Source organism: Borostomias antarcticus, assembly GCF_949987555.1.
Source record: "Borostomias antarcticus genome assembly, chromosome: 28".
NCBI lineage: Eukaryota > Metazoa > Chordata > Actinopteri > Stomiiformes > Stomiidae > Borostomias > Borostomias antarcticus.
Genome location: NC_140261.1, coordinates 3,859,310 through 3,871,545, shown reverse-complemented (window position 1 = coordinate 3,871,545; position 12,236 = coordinate 3,859,310). Strand labels below are relative to the sequence as shown.

Genomic DNA, 12,236 nt, shown 5'->3' with positions numbered 1-12,236 from the left:
TTTACTTTTCCACCAACCTTTCTACTTTCTCTTTCAATGGAGGTTTTTTCCAGTACGCCGGGGAATGTAGAGTCAGTCACTAAGCTAAGTGACCGACATGCCTGGTAACAACGGGACTGTGACTCAGCACTGCAGCACCTGTGCTAGGGTAAAACCGGCCCCTCACCCCCAAACCAAAGTGTCCAGCCAACTCCGACCTCACTCCTGTGACCCCTACACCCAATCTTCTCTGCCCACCAAGTTGGAGTGTTGACCTTTGACATCTCTCACGCCTCCAGCCTGGTTCTGGTCCTGCCGTTCAATCCTTTCCTCTGTGCGATAAGGTTTTTAAGGTTGATTTAAAGTCAGGTGTCCACATGTGTTTAGCTCCAGATGTCTTTTTGTCCTTCCCTGTCATCACTTTATGAACAACCGTGTTTCACCTTCACTGTGTTGTCAGGTGGATCACTGACTTGGGTTTTTTCCAGGCCTCCTGTACTGATCATAGAGTTCTTATAGCATACTTTGGCTGAGGGGTATGAAGCTAAAGCACAGAATAAAGTACATGTGACTTTGAAATCAGCCAAGTAAACATTCTAAAAATGAAAAACCGCCCAAAACGATCTGAAGGGAAACATTTACGCAGACACGCTCAGTTTGCACGCCACACTCCCCAGAAACAGGACGCTGCTTGACGATGATCAGAAAGGCAACAACTGCACTTCCACAACAAATCAGAGAGAGTGTAACCAAAGCTACAGTAGCTCACGGAGCCATGAGCACAGATCAAAGATGATGAGCGCCTATTATCTTGGGTGAAACGCATCATTAGACTTCAGCACATGATGTACTGTATCGTTTAGGTAGAAGCAGAGGAGATAATTAAGCAGTGCGGGAAGAGCTACAACTCGTTATCCCTCTGTTGTAAGGTGCAATTTGTCATCAGGGCAACAGATAAACGGTTCATTTCCAATAAAGTTCCCACGAACAGCCCGGGAACACAAGAAGCAAGGGAGACAACTTGTAATTGAAGGTGATAACTTGAAGTTGCACTTTGAATGGAAGGTGGATCGCTAAGTGTGCTTAGCTAGGCCCTGCTCTGAGGTTAGACTGAGTAGCACCATCGTTACAGTTTTGATCATGAGCGCTCACATCACACTTCAGGGCCTCGGCCCGGTACAAAGTGTACACAGGTATGTAAATCTGTAGAGGACTTTGACAGGAAAGGGTAGCGTCCCATCACTGCTCTCTGCCAGGTCCCGGAGATGAGACGTGAAGCTCGGCAGAGCAGAGAACCGCCAGGGTCAGGAAGAGAGAGACACGGGGGGGTCAATCCATGCTGACTACTAATCATCCAATTTAGATCCCCAATCTTCACTTTCCCCTGCCAAAGCGCATCTTTCAAAGTGTCAGGAGACTGTCAGAGTTAAGCTACATGTCTATTAATATTCTCTACAGAGAGAGGGAGTAGTGTCTCTCACTCCATGTGAAAAGGTGCCCCGCTATCCATCAAACATTAATGCCGGTTTTTTGTTGAGACCCTGACTTTTCACTCATCAACTTTGAGAGGTTCATTATTTCAGAGGTTTGAAGAGTCTGCATGCCCTAAGGCTACAAAAATGAATGGTTCATCAAAAGGTTCATTTGTGTGACTCTGGTGATTAAAGTTTGACTTTCGTTCTAATGATGCTGCACTCTCGCTACTGTTTCCCTGAATATGAAGAGAAAGGATAAAGTTCTAACACTGAGGTTTTAAAAATAGCTCTGTCCTCCAGGTTACATATTCAGGCGTACTTGGTGTTCTTTCATTTGTAGTGGAAGTATCACTTACACCCTGTTGCACAATTTCTCCCTCTTGTTCTGCTGCACCCCAAATGCCTCGCATTTGGAAATCATCCACTCGGGGGAAGTATGAGAGGCTATGAGTTAATCCTAGTTGACAGCGAGAGGCCAATCTGTTTTTTCCTTTTTGCTTTCGCTCCACAGGAAGAGGAGATGGTGAGGGAGAGCCGTGGCTTTTACTTCCGGGGTTACGGCCTGGGTCACTGCCTGCAGACCAAGGATGGCACGGCTGTGGAGGCCGCCACAGTCTTCGCCCCACCGCCCCGGGTAGTTACCATGTACGACGGCGAGGCGGTCCGCAAACGTTTTGTGGACCGGGCCAAGCGCATTGACACCATATCCCGAGCTGTCTTCCCCCTGAGCTTCCTCATATTCAACATCTTCTACTGGGTCACTTACAAGGTGCTCCGACATGAGGACATCCATGCAAACTTGTAATTGGCTCTCTGCTATCCCATGATGCCCTCTTCCTTAGTGGTTCTTGCTACATTTCGGGTTTTTTTTTCTTTCTTGGAGCCGAAACTGCCCGTCCGAACTACATTACGAGTGAGGATCATAGTGTTTCCGGAGGCGTATTCTGCTTCGTAACCATTGCTGGTGATGCTATGAACTACATGCTTGGGTGCGTCTTCAGAATCTCATGAAAACAGACAGAGAGAACAGAGAACAAAGTGAAGCTCTGTGGATTGAGACTGGTGTTAGTTAGCTGTTAGCTGTTGGGTTCTCTTAATCTTTCTCGTCTTGTTTTGCCTGGATTACGACAGACATAACCATGCTGGTCCCTGGGAGTTTCCATGAACTCTGGATAGAATCGAACCAGAAGCAGAGATCACCTCTGGGAGCAGATGTTGGTTTGGCCTGGATGGAAAATACTGACTTGAATTTTGCCACTCAACGCATCTTTGAATGAATGTTTTTGAAAATTCATAAGATAATGTTTTTTTTTTTACACCTTTAGATTGCCAAACAAACGGGGTGTTATGAATCTTTGATATCTCAGATTATTCAATGGGGTGGTAATGAGTCATTTTACGTACATATGACAAAGAGATTATATACTGTACATACAATTGTATAAACTGTACAAAAACAGAGTTGTTCAATAACTGCACAGAGCACAACAATGTGTATTTCCTTTTGTCTAAATTTGAATAAACTGATATTCTGCCAGGAAATCACAATTGCTTTTGGTCCTCTGTCTCTTTGGTCCCCTGTTGTCTGTGGCAGAAATTGCTTTCTTGAGAGAAATCAGCAGTGGCAATATCCCAAAGATTTGAGTCTGATTTTCAAAACACACAGTCTGGAAATTCCACAAAAGCTTTAGTGGTTCATAGACATTTGTTTCAGTTATACAGTAATCTTTCATTATTCTTCATCAGTGTACACACACAGTGCTCCAAATTGCATTAGGGCGAGCGCAAAACATAAAGAATTACACCACCATTATGAAATGGAACAACATTGCCTCCCAGAAAACGCTGAATCTGGCATCAGATCAGAGTTTTTCCCTGAGCCTTGTTAATTGTGTAGGCATGCATCATCCTTATGCTTTTCCCTCTATTAGTGGCATCACTAAGATAATCCTTAAGAAAAACATACAAAACCTGCCATTTATTTGCCTGTGTCCCCGGAGTAGCGATGTGAAGGTATGGTGAGATGTGGAAGGGGAGAGGACATTGTGGGGGAGGACGAATGGGTTTTTTAATGAGAAATCAGAGGGTGTTTTATCAACTAATGAGTTTGAGGAGGACTTGCCGTTCCACTGCTAATGACAATGAATTCCGAGCAGCAGTCTCAGCCTAGCGTGCTTTTGTCTGAGACCAGGCATTCCTAATCAACCCCCCTCTATGCCATGGCCCCATGGGTGGCGGAGTGTGTGTGTGTGTGTGTGTGTGTGTGTGTGTGTGTGTGTGTGTGTGTGTGTGTGTGTGTGTGCGTGTGCGTGGGTGTGTGCCTGCTATTATGTTCGTCTGTAAGGCAGATTTTCCTGTGTTCTGCCTACTGTTTATGTTCAAAATACTGTATGTTTGACAAACTGGTCCAAATTTACATGAAGCTTGCCTCAACTCAGAGAAACAAATCACTAACTTCACTGGCTATCTCAAATCAGAGCCATATGTTGTTTCATATCAGTGAAATTCGATGAACCCTGCAATTTTCAGGACATACTTGCGAACAAAAGCCACAAATAAGAGACACTGCCTCAGAGAGTGTAGTTCCTCAATATGACTAAGAATAAAGCAGTTTGACATATTCACTTTAGTTTGAAAGATTCACTTTAGTCCTGCACTCTCTCTTCTGACACCTTAAGTAGATTTCTTAAAAGGAATCTGAAGGAAATAGGCAAACGTCAAAGAGATTGGTTACTGTGTGTCACCAGGAAGGGTTTCTTCAGAATGGCAGAAATGGGAAATTGTACAATACAACTACTCTGTAAGAATTCTACAATGTCTCTGTTTATTTTAGCTGTAGTCTATACCATGAGAAGGTATTGTTTAGTTTGGAGGGTGCAAATAATACTTTTGTGTCAGTCTAAGAGGCTTTTTAAAATCTGCAATCCACGGCTGACATGCACAAAATAGGCTTGCGCTTTCTGGCGCATCACTTCCACAGCACTGCTATATCCCGGCCTCCTGAAAGGAACATTTCTCCTCAGTGCCTCTTTGTGAGGCGAGCCGGGGGCTCTAATGGATTCCAATAAAGCGGAATCTCATGGACGCCCCCATAAGACAGTGTCACAGACCGGCCTCTTGACAAGCGGCCCGGATTCATAAGCTAACTGTCATTATGCACTAAATCCCAGGAGCGTGAGGACTTTTGCAATCGCCTCTTTGTCTTTCTCTCCCTCTCTCTCTCTCTATCTCTCTCTCCCTCTCTCTCTCTATTTTTCTCTCCCTCTCTCTTTCTCTCTCCCTCTCTCTTCCTCTCTATCTCTCTCTCTCTCTCGCTCTCTCAACAAACATGTAAAGATAGCAAGATTAAGCCATTTAACATGCCTGTGTGGAATTTTGTGGCGCAAAAGTTTCAATGCAAAGTTTCATCTCACTGTAATGATTTAGCTGAAATTGTATGAAATTGTCAACCTGGTATGCCCACAAATATTCTCAAGGTCATGCTGGAAAAAGCTGAAGCAAATCTCACTCAAGGACACAAGGGGGAAGTCCCTAACCAATGATGTCATGGCCATTAGATAGTTGAGGGGGCTATTATCAACCGAATTAAGTTGATGCTTTTGTGGATACGTATCTTAGCATGAAACCATATCTTTAATCTTGGTCAGATGGCTCCAGGTTGTTCCTCATTATGTTATGAGGTCAGAGAGGGCCGACAAACAATCGTGACGTGTTTGTACAGCTTACATGCGCTCTAGCGAGCTGAACCAATGCTATGACAGCTGACAGTCAGCTGGTGGGTTGCGTCATTCGGGGCGTGACTGATTAGCCTCTGCCGATTAGCGCGGCGTTGACATCCGTGCCTCGCCTGAAGTACGTCGGAGACTTAATTTATGGTTTCTTAGGGGTTTTGAATGTCAACATTCAATGTCTCAAGGAGAGGACAACGCTGTTTGTTTTGATGATGAATGTGTCGGTCAGCTATGTCCAAGGCATGCCTTTGCTCCCTCCCATGGGACTAATCAACATGCTTTCTCCATTTCATCCGTGGGGAATAATGTCAATGGAGCCACCAGTAATACTGATGGCTACACCAGTAATAGACAGAGCATCCTGGAAGCTTTAATCAATACTAGTGTGTCTCAGTGCACAGGTCTTACCCTTCCACACAAATAAAGGAAAAAACACATAAGCACTTACTGGACGATCCGTCTTGCTCAACCTCGCACACACACAAGCGCACACACACACGTGCACACACACGCACACACACATATACTCATCTTTAAGATTGTGTGTACTTGCAGGTGCATTTCACCACCACGGAAGAGGCAGAGGAAAACAATTCCCCCATGAACCTCTGTTCATTTGTCAAGACCAAACCCCAAGGTTGGTGGCTTAAAAACCCCAGATAATTAATGGTGCCTTAAGGGCATGGAGGGACAATATTTGTAACCAGATTTCTAAGACTCTGTGGGAAAGGAGTGAAGAGGTGTGAAACGTCATGACAGTGGTGAAGGATGGAGGGGAGACAGCCTCCAGCGATGATTTCATCCATTCCTCTTCTGGCTGAAGTAGAAGTTTCATCGTTTCCAGAAGATGTACTCTTCGGATTGAAGCCCTGTGAACAGGCAGCCCTTAAAAGCCAGAGCCCTCCAAGGCAACCTTTCAACATGGCCCAGGTACCTAGGGCTAAGACGACCATAAACAAAGAAGAGATGCTGAGAGGATATGACAAGCTGCCCCAACTCCTAGGCTGCGTTCCGAATCGCATACTTCTACTTCTTACTACCAGTACCTACTAGCTGCCCTTAGAAAGTACGTACTTTGCAAGCAGTAGGCATCCAATTGGGACATACTACCTTGTCATAACATTGCGCCTTGAAATTAGCCCACATCCGTCGCTGTCCATAACGCGACATTCGTCTACAGCTGTCCGACTCGCACGTGACGCACATTTCCGCTGCGCACAGGATTGTGGGTCAGAATAGCCAGAAAAGCCTGCAGGCTTGCATACTGCAAAATACGACCGGATGTAGTAGGACATCCTGGTATTTTTGCCATACTGCATGTGGCATACTATGTATTGGGACATACTACATTCTGTTTTGGCATACTATATAGTAGGGTAGTAGGCGATTCGGAACGCAGCCCTAGTCTACATGAAGGTGGAGAGGAGAGTATGTCGAAGATGTAGAAATTGTAGTTCCATCACCTCCTTTTGTAATTCCCCACCGCCCTCAACCTTTCACATAGCTGTGCTAACCTAATTCATGACAGGATGACCTCCAGGAGGTCAACACACCTAGATGTTGTCTACTCCAGAATAACCATCCTTTGTCCCTTTGTCCCTTCAAGAAATTACCGCCTTTTCTCATGTCACGTGTCTGTATTCTCGACCACTGTTGATGACGCCTGCCATTTAATATGACGACCAATGGGTTAGCCAATCACATCCTGGAAGCGCCATACCTGTGTTTTGCTTGAATATAAGGCCACGCAAAGACCAGGCTGCGGCACTTCACTTGGATAAACCACTCACGTGCGTTGTCCTGAAGTCCTTGCGCTCGTATGTTTTCTCAATAAACCAGACTTAACCTGTTTGAGCGAATCTTGGGAAATCCTTTTTGACTAGATCAGTTAAAAATCCATTACAAGTACCATACACAGTATGGAGTAGGATTACAGAAATCGTACCAGAGTAGAAAAGGTAGGAGCTCTCTTAGCTTGGCCAACAATCAATTCTGATGATGGGAATGACTTGTTCCAAAGAAAGAGGGCGCTGCTCGAATAACCTTTGACCATTCAGGACACTCATCCCTAATCTCATAGTGTCATTCTCACTAATCCATGTTTTCTGCTGTTGAAATACTTCAGCTTTGCAATGTATAATGATTATTACATACATGTAGCTGCCTGCCAACATGTGTGACTGCACAGACAAGGAATTAGCACCTCGGCAAATCCTTCAATGTGCTGAAAAAGCTGCCGGCAGAACCAAAGCTTCCATTTCAAATCTTAACACACTCGTTATTTTGAGCGTATAGGGGGAGAGCTCAACAGAGCATTGGCTTAAAAATGACAATGATCTAAGATTAATTAGGCGACTTGGTTTTGATATTTAATATAGAGAGAAAAATCCATACATAAATCCATAGATGTGTAAATTAGCGATTATAACCAAGATCAAAACTGAAACTCACAAAAAAAGATCCCTTTAATGGTATACCTGCTTGGCCTGTCATAACCAAAGTACTTTGAAGGTTATAAAGTAGGCCATGGCAAATCTGGACTTTTCTTCATCTCACCTCAAACTCGATTAGATTCGGGTCACACCTCCATCTCTAAGGTGCAGGAGTTGAACACACTAATATCAAATATTAAAAGAAAGAGAGAAATCTTCTTTTCGTAATGACAAAGCTCCGGGGGTCGATCCCAGCTGACCCACCATTCAAACTAGTCCTCCTCCATCCCTCTCATCTTACCCGCCATCAGTTGATTCCCTCTCTCTCTCCCTCCTCTCTCTTTCTCTATCCCTCTCCCTCCTCTCTCTCTCTCTCTCTCTCTCTCCCTCCTCTCTCTCTCTCTCTCTCTCTCTCTCTCCCTCCTCTCTCTCTCTATCCCTCTCCCTCCTCTCTCTCTCTCTCTCTCTCTCTCCCTCCTCTCTCTCTCTCTCTCTCTCTCTCTCTCTCTCTCCCTCCTCGGGCAGAGCTTCATTAACTGGGCTGATTTAAACAGCCTGCAGGTATTATAGATGGCTAGACCCAGGCGCTCTCTGACAGCTTGGGGAGAGAGAGGTGAGGAGAGCTGCGCTGCTCCATGTGCATTGCTTCCTCTGCTGTGTCCGTCCCTCATACACCCCCAGTCTTAGGTCTGTGCTGCTCCTCTCTCCTGATGCTATCTAAGTAAACAGAGGATTTTCTCCCCCCCCCCCACACCCCCCTGTCCGTCAGACATGGCTCACAGTGGCATTAATACCCAGGGGAGCAGGCGAGTGAGACAGCCTGCGCCTGTCTTCCACTGGTGCTCTGACACTGATTCAGTGCTGTAGGTTGGCCGGCAGAGGCGACGGAGGGGGAAATCATTATTTCCCTGGGTGATGGTGTCTGTGTGTGTGTGTGTGTGTGTGTGTGTGTGTGTGTGTGTGTGTGTGTGTGTGTGTGTGTGCGTGTGTGTCTGACTCCTCCAGCTGCACAGACGTGCAGGGCTAGGGTAAGACAGCTAAACGCCTGCCTGCCTCCCTAAGAAGGAGGGAAAGGAAGATGCAGAGAGTTTCTTTCCGAATGCCCAACTTCATTCTCAATAACACCCCATTGAGTGATGACCATTAGCCTACTGAAAAATCTGACTGTCTGTCTGCCTCTGTGTCAGCCACAATGGCATATGCCACTCACGCTGAAGGAGCTCTTTCCCCTCTCTGTGGCTGTCTTAATGATGGAGTCCAACATTTTGGCACTCACCCAAGAGCATCAGAGCCCAGTTTTGCCGATGGTCATCTGACATCTGAGTTTGTCAGACTTGGCAGACGCAAGCGGCAGTTTATTTTATTTGGTGAAGTATAAAAAGCACGGTATGAAAAATAAAAGCACACGGATACTCCTCCCGTGCCAATTCCCACTCCAGACCCCCTATTTGCGGTAGGGAACGAGGGCTGTCACGCCTGTTATTCTGAAGAAGAGAGCTAATCCTCTCTCCGCCTGTGGAGTTGGCGAGCCGTGCGGGAGCTATCTCGGCGGGAACAGGTGTCATCGCCGTGCCTCTGGATCCCGGCCACAGCAGAGGCCTGTGACAAACAAAAAAAAGGTCACTTCATCCATGCTAATTAACAGAAGGGGCAGCAAGAAGTCCCTCTGTTAAATATCACGTTACATCCTAGTGAATGCCACCTCCTGCATGATAATGAGCGCCTGCGATGTTTCCTTGAGGTTGGCCTTTACGTTTGCGGCTGCTCTCGTTCTCACTGACAGGAGGACAGCATCCCGACGCTAGAATTTCAGCTTTTTCCCCTCATTGTTCCATTTCATCAATAGGCAAGAGGGAAGCCATTAAGTCACCCAGAAACTGTTTTTTACACATTTGACGTAGATGATTCAGAGGACGTTGAACACAGAAAATACACAAATAAACCAGAAATGGTTCAATCTCTAGATTTGAAGAACACTTTGACCTCACCGAAATATACACTAACAAATATACGTTTATCCAAAATTGTGCCTCTGGATGAGTTTTTGACTATTTTCCCATAAAAAGTGTAAAACTTACAGAAGGATACATGTAGCCTACTTCTTATCACATCATCCTGAAAATTGATCTGAAGATGAGCCGCTCTTGCGATGTCTCAGACCGCAGTTTTCTGCCTAAACCATCAGCACTTCTTCTCAGTTACAAAAGTGTAACGACCGCTGTAGATAAAAAGAAGAGTTCCTGAGAACAAATACCAGGATTCATTGTCTGAACTGATGCATTGCGCCCTCTTGGTAACATTCCTTAGGTAAGGCTGGGATTTTGTACTACATCACGTCGTCTCTGCAACTAATTGACAAAGAGCATCACTTTCTTAGAGCCGCGTCATAGCCTGACTTTTCCAAACTGAAGTTGATATTATGGCTTTACATTTTAACTTCTCTTTTCTGAATCAATCCTGGGCTTCCGGTCACTGTGGCTCAAACAAAATAATGGCAATTGTCTGGATTAGAACAAACCTACTAGATGCACAGCAACCCTTGTTGCCTTGGAAACAAGGGCCTGCTGAGATGCCAGGATGTAATAATCGCGGAGCAGGAGGGGAGCGGGGGTGGGGGGGGGGGGGTCCACCTGCCCCATGACGGCAAAGAACAGCAAGGAGTGGAGAGGTGGGGAAGGGAGGGGAGGAGGACATGAGAGAGATGTGCAGACGAAGACGTGATGTGAACTGGAGCAGTTCTCCACCGTCCTCTCCTCCCGCCTATAATAACCCTCCCACCCAATCCCCACTCCTATCCACCCCCACAACAACAACAACGAGAACAACACAAACCCCTACCTCCCCAAACTCCCGACATCATCATCGCCATCATCATCAACAACATAGTGTCTCTTTCTCTCTCTCTCTCTCTCTCTCTCTCTGCTGGGATCATAAAATCACATCCTCTCTCTTTATTACCTGTGTTGAAGGAAAGGCCCTCACCGCACCACTGCCCCTCGGTGTGGAGTGTCGAGGTGCAAGGGGTCGTTCGGCAGCACCATCTGTGGAGCGAGGGGGCCCTGGGGGGGTACTCCGGAGGTGCTCCCACGCCCCATTATTTACTGCCCAGAGCCTGGAGCAGTGTGCTGCCCCAAACCAGCCATCCCTGACCATACACTCACCACATACAGCAGTGTGTCATTTTAACTGCTGGGCATAAAAACTTCTGTACAAACTGTAAGGTTTGTTGCTCATAATGTAAATAAATAAAATGTGTGGCAGGTACAAACACTGTACTCACAAAGGCCATTCATCAAGCATTCAACCCCCATATTTTCATTTTGGGGGAGCCAAGCTGAACACAAGGTTTCTGACCGACTTCCTCCCACAGAATCCTCTCCCAGACATGGGTTGAATGGTATGTTTGCTTGCGCTGGCCTGGTGTGTCAAATGAGTTGGTTCGGTCCACTTCACTGGCTCCATTGTGCCAGGCAACCTCAATCAAGCACAGATTTCCGACACCATTTAACCCAGGTCTGCTCTGGCAACCCAACTCCAGCACATTCTGAATGTAATAAGACATTCATGTTTTATAGCAATAGAGAATAAAAACAATTTCCAAAGAGCGCAGTTTGTGATTGAATCTCTACTCGATATAGCCTGAGGCATCAGTCTTTTTACACCAGCATCAGCTCTTGTAATAATGAGAAATTGGAGAAAATTGATTCTTTCTACATTGATGTTCAGGCTTAACTTTCATAAGTACCATGATATTTGAAACACATTTAACTTGTAATCAGTTTACTGGAAGATAATGACTTGGTAGCAAGTCTGAAATCCCACGAGCAAGCTTGAGGATTCTCACAGTAATCATCTCAGATGGAGGCTCTATCCCTTCTTGAAAACATTTAACGTTTTTCTCTAATAAACAGAGGATTACAGTCTGTGATAGTCTTACTTGAAGACATGTAATAAAATCCTGGAAAAAAATAACAAAAACTTGCCCTAGGAGTTACTACAGAACAAAGGTTTTGCCATAGAATAACTGGCTGCTATATTTACCATCCCCCAACATACAAGCAAATGTATGGCCCTGTGCAAAACAAAATATAACAATGCTTTGCTGACAGAAACAGTACTCCTCCAGTGCCATAAGGGAAGATGACATAAGGCGTGATAAATGGGACTACCCATTATTAGCATTTCCTAAGAACGTGCACATTCATGTCTAAACGCACTCTTGCACATGAAAAAAAAAAATTAACAGGGTGAAACCTATTCTAATCCAATTTTGCCTTTGCCACAAGATTCACATGCCATTATGCTTGCCAGTCAAATGTGACAGGGGTAATAAATTGTACCCTCCATTTTAGCATGATGGAAATTCCAGACCAGGCATGCCACTAGAATGAAAATCACTTTTCATGTCAGGCATTGGGGATGGGATCTTCAAATTCCTCCAGTAACCTCATCTGATTTCAACGCTGACCCCTACAGGATATGGATGTCTGTTGGTTCTATGTTTATGCACTCTTGTATTCTCTAGTAGGCGATGCATTGTAAATGTATGAATTCCCCTCCATGTCCATAGGGTCTATCAAACCCTTGTGCATTTACAGTTATTGTGCCTTGATTAAAAG

General features: G+C 45.3%; 1 protein-coding gene across 1 annotated transcript in view; it reads left to right on the top strand.

Annotated features, from left to right (window-relative positions):
- The window catches only part of glra4a (glycine receptor, alpha 4a), a gene marked incomplete at both ends in the record, with an annotated part of 35,590 nt that extends 33,331 nt beyond the window's left edge, over positions 1-2,259 (top strand). Inside the window, one exon of the mRNA XM_084459350.1 lies at positions 1,966-2,259. Within this exon, the coding sequence (XP_084315476.1) occupies positions 1,966-2,259 (294 nt within the window). The remainder of the gene's footprint in view (positions 1-1,965) is intronic.
- Positions 2,260-12,236: the final 9,977 nt, after the last annotated feature.